Raw genomic sequence first — 17,361 nt, forward strand, 5'->3', positions numbered from 1 at the left:
GTTTTAATCAACGAAACAAACTTTAATGCCATTTCCTTAAGAATCATGTTCAACTCTTTGTTAAACTTCTCTCGTTAAGTTTTTCAAATCAAAAATTCTTAAGAACAATTAATTTCTGCCTAAAAAAAGTCGTTCTGTCCTGTCTGCCCTTAGTTAAGTAGACACGGAGGGTTAATTACGAGGCTAAATGCTACACGCTCGAGGCCGCAGATTTCTGCGGTAATTGCATAAAGTCGCGTAAAATCCATGTGCCGTTTGGGCGAGTTAACAACATGTTTACTATGTGTCCCTTGTGTGGTCTGTATAGGAATAACTGAGTAATGTTGGGCAGCTCGACCAGGGCTTTCGGAACCAGTTATGCGAGCAAACGGGGCTGAATACCTTGCCCGCCTGAGGTAACATTACCTGTTGATTTATGATATAGCCCTACATTAAGAAAATTAAACCCTTCGGTAGAAATATACGTGTTCTAACAGTAAAAAGATTTCCCTCGTCTCGACTAAAACCAATTAAGATAATTAAACATCTATATTAAGCGTATATTTAACATTTTGATGAATTCATTGGTTATCAAATGGTGGACAACAAGTTCGAAACACTCCTTATAAATATATAAGACGTTATGTGTTATTTAAAAGATATTCGCACAAATATTCTTAATTGAAATCTATCATTTTTCTTGAATATTGAGTTATAATTTTACTCTGTATTTATTGTGTATCATTTCCAGATAAAAGCATATATTCGTAAAAAAGAAAGGCAGTTTGTCGTGCAAAATTAGCGGCTGTCCCGGTTAAAACAAATATCCAGTTGATCGAACAAATTACGCGTTTATGCAACGATAAATTTTACCGGCGCTGTTGGATTAATAATCGCAATCATTGAGTCGATTAAATATTTACTATGTTAATTGTGTAATTTGTTTGATCAAATAGATATTTACTTTTGAACGAGGTTTGTTTATTGAAACGTCAATTTCGTCCTTCCACGCAATCGTTCTCCTCCAGAGAAGCGAAACGAACACTTGGCATTTCCATATCAGAATTTTGAAATTAGCAAATATCCCTGGCAATTTATGGAAATCCACAAAAGGCTTCATTCAACTTTATTATACAGATTTTGTGTTGATTTTTGCTTCTCCATGTCCTTTAATTCAAGCAGATTCCGAGAAAAATAACATAATTTTATGCAGCTACATTTTTAACAACAATAATAATAAAATCATATCATTTTCGTTGAAAATTAATGGAGAAGAAAATTACTCTTGAGATATATTTTACGTTTATAAGTTATTCTTTCGATTGCCACCTTAATTTCTATATTTGGTGGTCACTATCGATATATAAAAGTGCATTTAAGATGCGATTTGAATTGCAAAAAAAAAATCCGAGTTTAACTAATAATTACACTTTCGCGCACATTTATTATAATATCATCCATGCTACTGCCGCAAAATTCTCGTGTTACCCGAAACGCAAATTTATATCCGCGCAACTTACCGTGCCGGGACGTGCGCGGTCGAAATATATCAAGTACGCAATTAACGGAGATGTTTTAATGTTGCTAAAAGCCGAGCGGTCTGTTCATGGAATCGGGAGATACGCTTTCAAGAAAACGCATTGCCATTCGTCGCGCAATTACGTTTGGTATTACGGTCACATTCCATATAATAATAAAAGATAATAATATGGATGTGCAATCGTGTCGTAAAATAAAATCGCAGTGTTTTTATACTACAGTACAATTATGCTATTACACTTGATTTTATTTTCTTAAACTTGATTTTATTTTCGCCGAGGGTCGTAACAAATTATTTTATCAAACTCAATATCATTTGCCTTTGCTATGTATAAAACGTTGAAATCTAAATCTACTCGAGTTACAAATTGTGGATTCAAATTGCGTTATCAACGAACGATATAGGTAAGCAAAAATGCTAAATCTGTCGTTTGCGACGACGACGACGACGATTCAGCGATGCAGCAGCACAAAAAACCGACTCGCTGGAGATAAAGCAACTGAAGATTAAGAGAGAAATAAGTTGCAGATCCTAAACACTTTGATTTTAAGATACAAAAAACGATAAAATAAAATGAATCTCCGATTACATGTGTAGGAAAGAGATATTGGTATAATATTAGATTATTACGTAATTAATATTATTTGCGTTTTATTTATTTTATTTTGTACAACTCGATTCGAGTTCCTACTTATATATATTGTTTAACTTAATTCAACTCCAGCAAAAACTCTCCGTTTTCCTTTCCAACAATTTCGTAAATAAATTTCGAAAGACACATATGTAACCCGACTGATTTAGAAATGCGGCCCTGCGCAAAGAGACTCTCGAAACGTGCCAGACAGCAGACTATCGAATCTCGACGACGCTCCTCTGTCGGGCGATAAATCGAGAGACTCGCGCGACGCGATAAAGAAGGTCACGAGTGAGAAGATTCCGTACACGGTGGGTTCGTGGGTTCAGCCAGTCGAGCCGCAAGCAAGGGAGTAACCAGGAGTCAGGAGTAATTAAAGGTTACAAGACGACCGAGGGTCGGCGATATTCGACAAGGGCGGGAATGTAAATCGAACTACGCGAGAAATACCACGCAACTTCCGAAGCGGATCGGCGGATATATAAATCGAAGCGACACGTCGTGCACACGGTATGTACGTCCGTCCTCCGTTATTTTTCCTCGTGATCTCTTCCGGTTATCGTGCAACTTTCCGTGTTTACGCTATCGCAGAAGGGCAAGTTAATCGTGCAATCGATTGCAAGATAATATAGATAGGAGTTCAAATTAAGTTACGATTAAGAGAGCGATACCTAGCTTTTGATTATTGGTTGCTTTTCCGAGTAATTCTAATCGCTATGGTGCAATTGCGATTGACTGATAAAAACATGATTTTATTTCTTTAATTATTTTCAAATTCTCTTACATTTGTTTCTATTGAACGATTCCACAATTATTGACCGAAATCTAGATGTTTATTATTATTCGTAGCTGAGAAAATTCCTGGTGATTCTAAACCAAAATTAAATTAGTTCTTCCTTTTACGAGATGAATAACTTGAGATTTATTACCCATTTCTGTGACATAGTGCAAGAAAAAATTTGAATTCGTCTGCAGCTTATATATTAAGAAATTAGAAATTAAGAAGAAAGGTTTGTCTACAATTTCAAAGATTAATTTATAACGCGACAGCCATTATTAAATGACCGTGAGAAACAACGAGGACGAGATCTTTCAAGATCGACATTATCGAGAATTTTCTTTTATTCGTGAAGGGAAATCGCCCGCGCCGTGCGGGCATATCGCGGAAGCAACACGCCACCCCAATCGGTTTCTTCATTGTGTTTGCGGAAACTCGCTTGAATATTAACCAATCGGGCGAGGGATCCGAGGATAATCCTGGTGTTTCCATTTCCTGAGTTGAATCCTGATCGGTTGGTTACTATACTACCTCGCCGCTTTAGAAACGAATTAATCCTTTCGTGATTAACGGAAAGCATACGTTCTTTTGTAATTGCACGGTAGATATCTTTTTTTTATGTTGAACAACCTTTTTGCTGTTTATTAACAGCCAACAATTAACGGTATGTAAGTAAAGGAATATTTTTACACTATTATATAATCTTTTAAATTGAAATTGAAACTTTCTCACGATTGAAGCACAAGCCAGTAATAAAAAATGCTGATTTCTCAAAACGCGAAGGTATATGCACGCTTAAAATTAATTTATTTTAATTGACTATATCGTTGCAGTAGATTTTACTGGTGAAGTATATTTTGCTTCTTGTACGCTTTTCGTCAAGAAAGAAACTTTCCTTATCTCATCGGTCTTTCCGCTTGCACTATATACATCTGACTTCTGAGTGTTTTTTCTCTTATCTTATCGGATTATAAACGGGAGTATTGTTAACTCGCGGGGAAACACCACATGCATTCGTGGGTATTCAGATATTTCACTCTCTGTTGATAATGAAGCTATCAAATATGAAATAGAGAAATGTTTAAAAATAAAATGTTAGTTTTAAAAAAATATCGTGCAATACATATTCATATGCTTAAATATAATTATTTTTTGTTCCTTATAAATTCGTAATTATAAATCCTTATAAACTCCTTATAAATCCTTATAAACTCCTTATAAATCCTTATAAATTCCTTGTAAAGTCCTGATAAATTCCTTATAAATTCGTAATTTTATCGTAATCCTTATACAGAAAAAAAGAATACTCTTGATTTGCAAATATATCTTTAATTTTAACGTGGAAATCTTGAAATAAAATTATATTGCGTTAAACGAAAAAAACTTGCTTGAATAAAGTTTATCTTATTTAGTTCAACCAAGAAAAAAAAGTTGAAATTCTTGTAACATTTTTTTTTTTAGAACACGAAAGATAAAAGCAAGCAAATAATAATCTCGAGGAAAGTTTTTTTTTAAATTGGCGAAATAATAAAATAAGTTTTCTAGAGCCCTTCTGAAATAAAATAACATGCAGGATAACCATATGAAAGCTAAATTTTAATGAAAAAAGAAATGCGAAAGAAATCTGTAAAAGCTGATGGAACAATAAAATATGTGAAGGTCACACGTGGATAAACTCCCCCAGCTTTCCGAAGATAAAAACCGTGGCGATTAACGAAGCAACTCACCATGAAACTCGCCGACAGGTAATCCAGAAAACAAAGATTATTCGACATTCGCGTGTGAAAGAGAGAGAGACCACTCGTACTCGGCCACGAATGTGGTCCAAAGATCTTGCCAAATAACCAAGTTCTTTATTATTATCCTCTCGGAGAGGATAACAAAGATATGAAAGACACATAAGGCAACGCAATCCTCAAGTGCGTGCCATTTTTTCCTTCAGTCTGCTTCTATCTTTTTTTTTCCACGTTTGATGTTTCTCTCGTTCGTCTGGCTAATACGTATGATCCCCAGGTTACTTCTCAACAGAGAGTATTGATGCGTGGGGGTCTGTGTGTAGCTTAGCGGTAAAAGTAGTCATCCGGAAAGCGAAAGAGGTCCCGGATCCAATTCCCGGTCCAGTCACGTTATTAGGGATTAAGCTTTCCTTGCCGAAATATAAGAGGCCTACGGAAAACGTTCGTCAAATAATGTGAAATTGATCTTTCTAATTGAGTTTTGGCTATTCATCCGATGATTCACAATTTGTGTCTTAGAATGTTCGCAAAAGATATCTATTACAGCCTTTGAAAGAATCTAGTCTTCGGGATTTTAACCCTTCGTAGTCACACTTTAATAGAATCCCGCGGTAGTCACACTGGGTCGTATTGACCCAGTCGATTTTTAATGGTTGCCGGGTTCAAATAATTCTGGAACATATCTTGAACATTCTAGAATATAAAACAACTGCAGTTTTGTGAGAAATCAAATGGCAATATGTTGAAAAAAAAATCGTGAACGAGTACATGATAAACGGTCTTTACCCTATAGAGGATACTTCAAACTCTCGTAGATGACGGACCAAGCTTCATTTTAAGCTAGGCATTTAGCTGATATTTAGCTCCAAATGAGAATGGGTCATATTGACCCAAGTGGATTACAAAGGGTTAATGTAACATGGTGCATGATATTTCTCTTTGTTGAAAAATTTAAATAATTTTTTTAAAATAGAGATATAGATATATATAAAAGTGTATAAATAATTTTTGAATTGTTATCGTTGTAAAAAGGATTAAGGCCCCGCACAATGAAAAATATAAGGAACAAGGAACAGCGATTAGGACTAAGGAATCGGAAATAAAACACACGATGCACAATGAAAAACAGAGGCAATAGATTTTTAACCTATCGGAAGCCGTGTATCAATGCTACATCAGCTTTATTCCTGATTCCTTAGTTCTAATCGCTAATATCTGTTCCTTGTCCTTTATATTTTTCATTGTGCGGGGGCCCTTACGGAAATATAACGGAATATAAAATGCAAAATTTCATTCTTTAGCTGATTTAGATGGGCTTTAACAAAATTTTGACTCAAGATATATATATATATATTATAGTTACTACTGTTTAATGTTATAGTTACCACTTTTGAGAATACTTTCGCCGATCTATACGGAAAAAATCTCGCTTCCAAAGAAGCCAGTTTTCAATAGGAAATATCGCACACTGTGCTCGTGCTTACTGTCGAATACCTCGTATACACGCGGCGTAATTGAAATTCGCGAAAAATGCAGTTCCGCAACTATTGCAACGGCGATATGCACGTTTCTCCGATAAGAGCACGCGCTGTTTCGCGTCTCCTTCGCGAAAGACTATCGCGACCAGACACGTTTCGCTGGTCGATTTTTATCGGCTCTCCGTACTTCGCAAACTGGATCGACCATGTTAATCGACCGTCCTAGACGTGATGTAACATAGTAACACTTTCTCCGCAGCCCGGTGTCGTATAGTTTCGGCGACGCCCATCTAATGTAGTTTATACACGTTCAATAATCATGCTACAATTATCTGCAACCGACTATTCCAATGATGTAAAACTACAATAAACACTACATATCTGCGAAGAAAAAATATAGGATATAATAATTTAAACGTGTTGAAAAGGTTTCCGGTTTATAATAAAAAAACATGGTTATACATAGAGTATATAATGCATATCATATTATGCATTTATAATATTTCATATTAATATAATATTACATGTATTATATTTATTTTATACAATATATTAGGCATATATATCACTCAATAAATAGTGTAATTAATTTGATATCTCATATTTTTGGATATATAAGTACAAGATCGCGATACACAATGCAATGATTTATTAGTTTTTTGTTATAATTTTATTTTTTATATATAAATATATATATATTTCTTTTTATAACTCCTTTTAATTAGGCCATATTTTTAATTTTCGCTCCAAATTTCAAGTACATAAATGAAATTTTTATTTAAGAAGATTAGTATATGTAAAATATTTTATGACTAACAAGTCGTTTTACTTATATTTTTTATGAATTTGGAATCAATTATTCCTTAGCAAAATATTATCGAGAAGAACTATTCGCAATTTTTAACATTGAGTACATATTTTTATAATCTTCACGAATTACAAACTGATAAAGGGATTAAATCAAGCTAAAGACTAAACCAACTGTATATTATAATTTGTTTGTATCTTTGAAAAGTTTAATCTCCGAAAAGCCTTTCGTCTTCAATTGTAAATAACTTAAAAATTACGGTTACGTCGTCGAGAAAAAATTTACTCCACATTGGCCGAAGGATTCGTAATAGATGCAAGACACTCTATACTTTGCAATCGCAGCAGAAAATAGTTTCTGCGACGAGTACGCGAACAAAAAAAGGAATAGCGATATCGCGAGTCAAAAGAAATGCTTCGCAGCAAAATTGAACGTTACGCGCGCATGGATTCTTATTACACGCTCGTGATATTTATAGAGTATACAGATAAATACCGTGGGTTGCAGAAAAGAAACTCGCTCGATGAGCGATTGTCATGCGGCTTTCTTATGTCACTTGTAATTGCCGAGATAAAGAATATAGATAAGAATTAATACGCGCCCACATCTAACGACCTAGATCGCAAACTCGTCATCGCGTCGCACAAACAAAAACACATTTTCGGATGTGTATTACTTGTAACGATAGTGTTTGCAAACGTGGTAAAGCAGTACAAACGGTAATTTGAAAAAGTTCAACTATTATGTGTTAATTTTAGGACACGATGGAGAAGTCTGCATATCTCTTTATTGATACCGTCGCGTAAAAGAAACTATAAAACTCAAATCTCTTTCGAATAGTCGTATGATTCGACATTATAATTCGTGATCTATATGATCTCTTTCTAATCGTGTTGTATAATTCGTTGATGCTGTAATTATTGATATTCAAGAGGATTGAACAGGATGTATTGAAAATTTGACGATAACAAAGTCTGATAATGACGTGAGATAATCTTATATAATAATCCATGTATAATTCAATAATCTTACAAAATTAATTAATTATAAAATTAATCTAATACTAATGTGTTACTGCACATATAACTTTATTGACAGTAGTGTATTATTCAAATACACTACTGCTTCTATTAATGATATTGATTTCACGAGTAAATATATTTTAAATGGCATTGCATGTATATTAATTGGCATTATCGCGTGTATGCGCGACATAATCATATTACCGTAGATTAACGTCAAATAAGTGATTAATTTACTTATTCTCTTAATTAATGTACCGGTATTAACTTCGATTTGCATATTTTCTTAACAGCCGCGTTAATATCTCTCAGTTATATATAGGATTACTGTAAATTTCTTTCCTCCAGATTTTTTTTTATTACTTTAAAATCAATCTTTTCTTAATGAGAATTTCTTTAGAGATAGCTGAAATCCATCTTTTCTTACAACTTTTCAACTCGCTGTTTTAAATATCTATAGACATATAACTAGTTTGACAATTAAAATTTCATTAGTAGTAAGTTTAGTTTGAAATTAAACGAGGAATAAAATAAATGTAAATTTCGCAAAAATAAATTTTGTTATCTACTTTTATTCTAAAGATTAAAATATAATTTTTCGCTAAAATTACAGCTGTCTCAACGTTTTTTAAAAGAAAATTTAACTTCAAAGATAAACATTTTATATTGTTCTCTCTTCTTGCTTCCGAGATCAATTTATTTTTCAATTATTTTCGATATACAATGTCTACGGATAATGTCTACAATAACATTTCAACATTTTGCTTCGAAATAACTTTTATCTTATTAAAAAGAAGATATCCATGTAAAATCACTTACATCTTTATATTATTTATCTACTCTATATCTTTTAATACGATATCCGAACGACGGACTTTCCGAGTAAAACGCGTTATACGCACAGCAGCACTTTTTTATCGTCCGCATAAAATGCATCTCCAAGCCTGAAAAAGTGGTCAAAATTCGAAAAATAGCATGGAAGAGTATACTTACAGCTTTTTCCGAAGTTTCATGATATATGCATAATTACCGTTCATATGTATCAACTATTTGAATGTTTAAAATGCAGTTTTTGTATAATAGATTCTATTTGAAAAGAAAATTGTTAATTTTGTTATAGCTATATTCTATATTCAAGAATAAAATATCTGTTAATTTTTTTGTCGTAAGAAAAAGCTGCAGTGAGAAAAGCATATTACAATAATACTCTTCCGTGTTATTTTCCGAATCGAATTTGGGCTCGCCATCCCACAGTGCGTTATCCGTGCCTCGTTACAAGAGGAATCGATCGATCGCGCCGCATCTCACGCGCTAATCGGTGCGATGATCGGCGGCCGTTTAACAGAGATCTCCATATTCTCCATTCACGAGATGGTAATCCGATATCCGATGTTGCGTTCCGCGCGGCGCGGCTCGTTGGATGTTGGATCCGGCGCGCACCGGCCATCGGCAACACGCCGCGCCGGGACATGTGACCCCGCCGCGGGATCCAGCGAGCACGCGCACTGCGCGACGCACGCACGGCACACGCTCCCCGCCGCGTCGCGCCGCGCCGCGCCGCGCCGCTCTGGGCACGTGGCCCGTGTGCCACCAACTGCCACCCGCCCGCGATCGTTCGTCGTTCAGTATCATTCGTGCGACCGATAAGTGACTCAAGCGACTCGCTCACGCGTGCTTCGTGCTTCCGTAGATCGCGACGAGACAAGGCGAAGGCCGGAAGGACTGAAGGACGAAGGAAAGGTGCAAGACAATTAAGACAGATATCGGTGAGTCCTCGAGGGGGGCGGAGGGGGATCTTTAAAAGATGTTAATTTACGAAGGGAGAAGGAGAGCGTGGGCGCGTTTAATTTGTCGCTACATACACGGAAGCTACATACGATCCCGCGCTATCTCGCTCGCGCGATGACCACGTGCGCTCGGAATGCGCGCGAGTCGCGGCTAACGGTATTCCGCGACGGCGAGAAACGCAGCTCTCAGCAGCTCCGAGGAATAGCGACGGTCGATTACGCGTTTAGAGACAGCGACAGGAGGAGCGGGCACGCGCTATCGGAGATAAATCGTGCCGATATTTCCCGTCTCTTCTTAGTTCTGAACGCCTAGAGAAAGACCAACGAGGCTGATCGTTAATCGCGGTAATCAAGGTAATCCGGTAGGAATGTCGTTGACTTTCGAGAGCTATATAGATAAACAGCTTTTGTTGTTATTCCTAAAAAAAAAAAAAAATCTACATTGGATACGTATTGATTCGGCGAACGACGTTTCAATCGCGTCGGTATGCCAGACGATACTCGTAATCCGGCAATTTCTTATTTGAAAGGGGGAAAAGGCGTCGGATTCTTCTTACGACATTGTTACATACCATTGGAAGAAAGTTCGCGATCGTTAATTGCCAACATATGGTCCGCGATATCCGAACGACGGCGGCGGAGTTTCCGGAGTAAAACGCGCCACGCAAAGCGGCACCTTTTTTTATCGTTCGCATAAAATGCATCTCCAAGCGATTACTTAGATATCCGACTGGGCTGGCTGGATCACAGATCGTCCTGCTCGGTCGCGGAAAAAAGAAGAAGAAATGCGCCACAACATCGCCGATGCGCAAACAAGCGTATCGAGTTTCAGTTTTCAGTCGGTTCGATAAATTATAATACGTGCGTGAGACTTTTAGTTGTACCGAAGGGAATTTTCGCGACACGCGGACAGGACTTCTCGTGTCTTATTTACATCGATTTAACCTCTGCGTCTTTGCCGTGGATCAGCAATAATGGTAACTGTGTACATAGTGCGTGTATCGGAAGGTCTAATAGGATAAACATAAAGGTTCGACTTCGTCCGGCTTGTTTTCTCGACCTTCGTATTTGATCGACGACTTTGTAAACTATCGGAGCCAGGACTCTTTTACGAGAATATGGGACAGACTTGACAAATTATTTGCTCGAGATCCGCATGCGGATTAAAAGTCGAATAAAAATCCATAAATTGTTTGCGCTTCGGAAATCTAATTTGTGACAAATGTCAGATTGTTGGCGCCTTGATAATTCGATTTAAGAAAAAGATCTTTTATCAACATTTTTAAATACAAAATTGTACACAACTCTGATTTACGGGTCAAAAGTGGAGCGATTCCGGCTACAGCTGACGCCGTTGAAATTCATCTCGTTTATCTATTTAAGTGTAACTGAAACGTTCTGGGAGCGCGTAAATGGGTTTCGGTCCCAGTGGTTGAAATGTTTTGATACACGGACGCGTTTCCATTGCGTTCTTGTTATCAGTTGTCCGCTGCAAGAGAACGCCAGAGGCCAGAACGGGGTCTCTTTAGCGGCGGAATATCTGCACCGCGTGCGCGCGCGTACTGTCTTTTGTCAGCATCGCAAGAGGGACGTCCACGTGGCCGCGCGTGAGGCAACCGTCGATTGTCATTCGCGTCGCGAGTCGCGACTACGTGAATAGGCGGCGTCTTGTCTCTTCTCTTCTCGTCTCATCTCGGCGCCTCTTCGCACCGCCTCGCGCTTTCGTTTTTCCGCGTTGCAGTCGTTGCACAATCCGCATTATCCGCAAACGTTCGCCACGTTGCGAATCAGCGTCCGCAGTCTTTTAATTTAACCTCGTGCCCGCACACCTTTCGCGTGTCGTGTTCCGCATCGTCGGTGTACGTTATCCTGGTTATCCACATATCGCAGCCGCCGGGATCATCTGAACGATCTGAACCTGAACGAGGGAGAAGAGCGGCGAGCCGACGAGCGTTACGCAAATCTGGGTAGGAAAATACCTCTCTCTCATTTCTCTTTTCTTTTCGCTTCCGTAAATGTCCGTAATGCATCACAAATGTAATCAATCGCGTGTGCAGAAAGAGAGAGAGAGAGAGAGAGAGAGAGAGAGAGAGAAAGTATTTCAGAACTATAATATCGCCATTAAACTACTCTCGTTATTACACGCACTTCTTTTCCTCTCCTCCATTCGTAATCCGTGCCTGTTTCAATGTAATCATAAAAGCGCATTAAAAAAAAATTCTTTTCAATGACGATTTGTTTTTCATTCGATCGAAAAAATAATCCTCGACGAGAGTTTCATTGGATTCCAAATCGACTCGGAATTAGCTGCGGAATTAGCAAGGTTTTAGCGATATCCGCTTATAACTTAGAAAGCTGCCGATTCTTCTGGATTTGTATTGAGGAGAGAATCGATCGAACCGAAAAATTCGTAAACGATAACATCGACAATGATTTTAACATGTGCATCGCGTGTTTCATTATTGTTTATCATATTAATCGTACCGGGCGGAAATTGTATTTATAATTTTTACAGATAATTAACAATAACTAATTTTCATGATAAAAATCCACGTATATTGATGATGTCATTTCTGGAAGTTTCGACGTGGAGATCGTTGGAGATGTAAATGGGGACAAGTACATACGTTCGATTGTGCTTTGTTCAATATTAAAAATTTCAACACAAACGCTTTTATAAATATTTAATTATAAATATCTCGTTTCGTCATCGACGAACGAAATAAAAATCGACATGAAAATGACGAAATTATTTTGTAAAATAATTTCTTAAGATTCTTCTTCACAAATCGAGATTGAAATTTCATTTGGAAAGTGTAAGTTGATGTAAATAGAAATAATTCAGCTACATAAAAACGGACATTTGGCGGAGCGCAAGGCAAAACGTGCACTTTCCTTTACTCTCTCAATTAATTCCAATTTCACACGTCATGTAACGGAATACGTGGGAATTTGCGGAAACGATGCGACGTGTGTTTTGATGGTCGCGAACCGAGGCATGGACGGAGATATTTGTATCGTTATAACGCGTTCGATGGCAAATTCGAACGTCACGATATTATTTCTCGTCAATTAGGCGGTGTTTATATTTTCGCAGATGTTGCTGCGCGAGCCTCAAGGCCGAACGTGACAAAGGCTGTGTTAGCTATATCGATCACACGCTCAAGTGAAATCTACCTTCGAGGAAGTTGTCTTGAAAAAATTTAAATCCACCGAGTAACGTCCGACCAAATTTACCGAGTTACCGTTTACTGAAACAATAAACTACTAATTTCCACCTCTAATGTAAAATTAATATACGCATGAAATAATCATTGCAATACGACACGGTAGTGGAACAATAATTTCACAATAAATAGCTCCTCTAATCTTTCCTCAATAAAATATACTTTTTTTTCCTCGCGCGACTTTTTATCAGGCATTGATAATCTGAAAAGAACATTATCTTTTCGTATCTGTAAAAGATCATTTTTGCTCCCCGCGCGTTTATCCGTATGATTTCTCCGGATTAATCGACATCGTCGAGAATCACGGAGAAGTCTTCTTGCCCTTGGGGGCTCCCGGGAGACGCAAAGACGAAACGCCTGTGAAAGAGGCAATCAAGCCAAGGTGGAATACGCTAACGTTTGCACTTTTCAGGAAAGCGACTCCGTGAACGATGGTATCCTCGACAGTGACGGAAGCGAGCCCGGTGAAAAAATCATGCGGCGCAATGGGCATTGCGCCGGGGGATTATCGCCTGGTCGGCTGGGACATGGACACCACCGGCAAGAAGGTCATCGACGAGATCTGCCAAATAGCTGGCTACACCCCCGACTCCACTTATTCACAGTACGTGATGCCATACAAGGACCTCAATCCGACCGCTATAAAGCGCCACAGTATGAAGGTCGTGACCAATGGCAAATTCCGCGTGCTCAGGAACAGCAAGACCAACGAGGTACGGCAGCAAGGTCGCGATACCAAATATTCGTTATTCGTTGCTCCCCGATTTGCCCTACCCGCACGAAGGATAGAGAATTCACGCTGAAAGCGCCGATCTTAATTATCTTAGAAATTGAAAGACACAATTTTTCTCACGTTTCAAGTTATGTGTAAATTGTCACAGTTCTTAAATAATCTTGAGCATTTTATAATAAATCGCAAATATGGGAGAAATTGTTTCTAATTTTTTATCGATAGATACGTATAAAAGAAAAATATATACAGATGTACATATTTCTTCTTCGAGATAATAGAGTTCTATTAAATGCTGAATCAATGCTGTATACAGGAAATATATATATAATTATTACATTAATATTGTATACATATATAATATAAAATATTTGTTCTCGTAGGTAATCAAATCCAAAAGTGAAGTATCGGCACTTACGGATTTCCTGACCTGGTTGGAGACCGTGAAGGAAAACGCCGCGGACGGTGTAATTTTGGTTTATCACGAGCCGCGCAAAGTCATTCCCGCGATGCTGCTCGAGTCGCTGAAGAAGTACGATCTGGTCGATCGATTCAAACAGACGGTCAAGGGATTCGCGAACGGATTCAACATCGCCGAGGCTAAGTGCGCGAACTCGGCGCACATCTATTCCCTACGTACTCTGTCGCGCACGTTGTTGAAGAAGGTGAGTAAAATATAAGCTAAATGTACCAATGCCTGGGACACGTACCTGTGTCTGGACATTTTTATTATTTTAGTCCTTAAATAAGTTATAAACGTGAATTAAAATCAAAGAATCAAAGAGATGAAAAGATTTTTCTTGTATTATATTTTTATCTTTGATTTTAATTTGCGTTATACTTATTTAAAAACTAAAATGATATAGGTGTCCAGACATAGGTCTTAAGTGTGCCGGCATTGGTACATTTACCTTGCATACTGATCACAAACTTTAACGGGATTTAATAAAACGGAATAAATATAATTCTTAATTTTTTTTCAATTCTAAGATAGAAAATTTAATCCTGAATTAATATTCATTTTTGAGAGAACGCGAATATGTGATTTTTATATATATAAAATTCAAATTTAATAAACGTTTGCGAAAATCGATAGCTTGATTTATGTAGTGTTATAAATGTTTTGTAAAAAGATACATAGCAGAGCGATACATAATTTTTCCATGATGATAAATAATTTTGGATTATATTTGAAGGAAGCGAATCTGGGCAATGCGCAACACAGAGCATCGCTGGCGTTACAAATAGCACAATACCTGTGCTCGATCGACGGTGACAAGACCGAAGATGCGAGCGCGAACGGAAATGAGAAAGAGAAAGAGAAAACCAGCGATGAAAAACCAATGAAAAGAGCAGTCGAGGTTATTCGAGAATTCGCGCAACCTGTTGACGTCGAGGAGCAGGAACACAACGGTACGTACGTTATTTAATGTGCAATGACTCGCGTAATTTCGTAACGCTTATCGTAACGTTTTTTTTTATCGAAATAATCTTTGTTTTTTATCATCAACGATAAAAATTAATAAAAAAATAATCCAACAGCAATACACACACACACACACACACACACACACACACACACACACAATGTATCATTAATAAAGCATATTTGCACTTCTTCGACGAAACGCTAATTATGCTTCAGAAAAATTCACTAGATTAAAAAATGATTTAGAAATTCGTTAGATAAAAGAATAATTTAGAACGCTTTTGTTTTCACATTATCATTATTAATCTTACATTTTATTTCGTTTTCCTCCGCACGAGTTTTATAAATCATTTTAAACTTTACCATTTTTGGCGTGAACTTGACGGCTAAGTCCCTCAAGAAGGTAAGCAAGCACCGAGATGAAATGCCAACGCAAAGTATAACTTTTGTTATAGAGTTGAAGATGATATTCGAACGGCAGAACAACTTGCGGCCCATATTTAGCGCCTTGTTCCGTATGAACAGACGCGAACGTCAACACGCCAGTCCCCTGCGGCGACTGTTAGCTGAAGCCGGGATCGTGTACTCGGAGCTACAGGTGAGTGTGTTTATGATGATTAATTGAGCACTAATAATCAGACCCGTTTATTCCACGCGAAATCAAACAAGACGCTTCTCGATTTCGGTTTAAACCGTTTAATTTGTTGTGTCAAGACGTCCGGAAATGAAGTAACAATCAGTTTAGGATTTTCGAATTGCTAGAAACGTTCGAAATCGCATCACGCTTGGTTGTTTGAAGACTCGATTCACGATCGAACGATCCTTTTATCGAGCATTTATGCGTTTCAGGACGCGTGGACCAACGCGAAGAAGGACGGACTGGAGCATCTAATGAAAGAGAAACTCCCAACGGTTGAGGAGAAAAAGATGGAAGATCTGATGATTATCCTCGAACGTCATTTCGACCCGGAGAAGAAGCCGAAGAGCAAGACGCCGGAGAAGAGGGGCCTCAAGACGAAGAACGAGAAAAAGATAAGTGACGATAAAGAGAATAACAACAAGAGTGACTCCGGCCACGAGAGCCCCGATAGCCCCGACACAACGACGTCCGGGTCCCCGGTGAAAATAAACGGCAACAACGATGTCGAAGTTAAGCCAGAGGCGTGCGCTTTGACGCAGGAGTGTGCCGAACAAGTTTAACGATGCCCGATACATTTCGACCTCTCTTTTACGCGCCGCAAAGCCGGGAGTACTTTTCGCGGCCGTCTCCGCGCCGTTAGACTCGCCCGTTTTACCAGCCTCGGCCGATCGTGGATTCTTTTTTTTTTTGTTGCCATAACGATCGCGGATGACGAAAAATTAAAATTGTTAAGTAACGCGAGTGACGAACGTAGATGTAGCGTGTCGAATACAGCTCGCGTTTAGCTCGGACTCTGCAGTAAAAGCGTGCCGTATGCTTGTTAGAATTGTCGCTAGATTTACGTTCCTCAACCGGGAAGAGCTGCGAAGGGATTGCCCCCCGTTTCTCCTTTTTCTTTTTGCGGTAATTTTCTAGGGTAGACGTATTAGAATAAGGTTTACGATTCGTCCAACGGGCGATGTTTGTTATGCGTGATCAAGAGACGAGTGTTATTTGTTACAGTATTGCGATCTTTTCTTTTCTTTTTTTTCATTCATTTCCTTTATCAATTTTTTTTTTTGTTCGCACTGGTACGCCGGCATGATTAAAAAAAAGAGACAAATTTCCTGCGAGACACGCCGTCGAATTTAGCACAAAATGTACAAATAACACGTTAAGCGACGTTTAGTTTGTTAACGCGCAGAGATATTTAATATTTCGTAATTTTATACTCGTTTGTTTTCTCTCTCCTCCGCCCCCTTGTTTCTGTCTCCTTTTTTTCTTTTATTTATCCCCGAGGATTTTCGTACGCTCGCTACCTTGGCGAGAGCGTCCGTTTAATAGACTGCTCTTAAATGTGAAAGGCATAGGAAATATCGCGGACCCGCGCAGTTCCCGCACAGTTTCACGACATGTGTACAGTAGCGTGCACGATATTTTCTACTTTTTACCGTTTAAGCCACGCGCGAGCCGCATTAGTGTGGTAATAGTATTAGAGAGATATATTTTTGTATCAAAACAATATAAATTTCGTTTCTGCTGTGAGATCTCATTGTATGAACGTTGATTAATAAAGATTCGAGTTTAGTTGTAA

At 38.1% G+C, this 17,361-nt stretch overlaps 1 protein-coding gene across 3 annotated transcripts; it reads left to right on the plus strand.

Moving 5' to 3' along the window:
* The first annotated feature begins 9,564 nt into the window (after nucleotides 1–9,564).
* On the plus strand, nucleotides 9,565–17,361 carry Exu (maternal protein exuperantia). 3 transcript variants are annotated; one of them, XM_077406051.1, is made up of 6 exons: nucleotides 9,565–9,741; nucleotides 13,402–13,702; nucleotides 14,103–14,384; nucleotides 14,916–15,132; nucleotides 15,604–15,746; nucleotides 15,998–17,361. In XM_077406051.1, exons 2-6 carry the CDS (start codon nucleotides 13,421–13,423, stop codon nucleotides 16,346–16,348), a joined length of 1,275 nt encoding a protein of 424 aa, XP_077262177.1. In that variant the 5' UTR covers nucleotides 9,565–9,741; nucleotides 13,402–13,420; the 3' UTR covers nucleotides 16,349–17,361. The 3 variants fall into 3 exon arrangements, with proteins under 3 accessions (XP_077262177.1, XP_077262179.1, XP_077262178.1); XM_077406053.1 differs by lacking the exon at nucleotides 9,565–9,741 and adding an exon at nucleotides 9,984–10,116; XM_077406052.1 differs by lacking the exon at nucleotides 9,565–9,741 and adding an exon at nucleotides 11,405–11,729.

The sequence above is a fragment of the Temnothorax americanus genome, unplaced genomic scaffold (genome assembly GCF_048541705.1).
Source record: "Temnothorax americanus isolate GAGA-0224 unplaced genomic scaffold, ASM4854170v1 Scaffold20, whole genome shotgun sequence".
Lineage (NCBI taxonomy): Eukaryota > Metazoa > Arthropoda > Insecta > Hymenoptera > Formicidae > Temnothorax > Temnothorax americanus.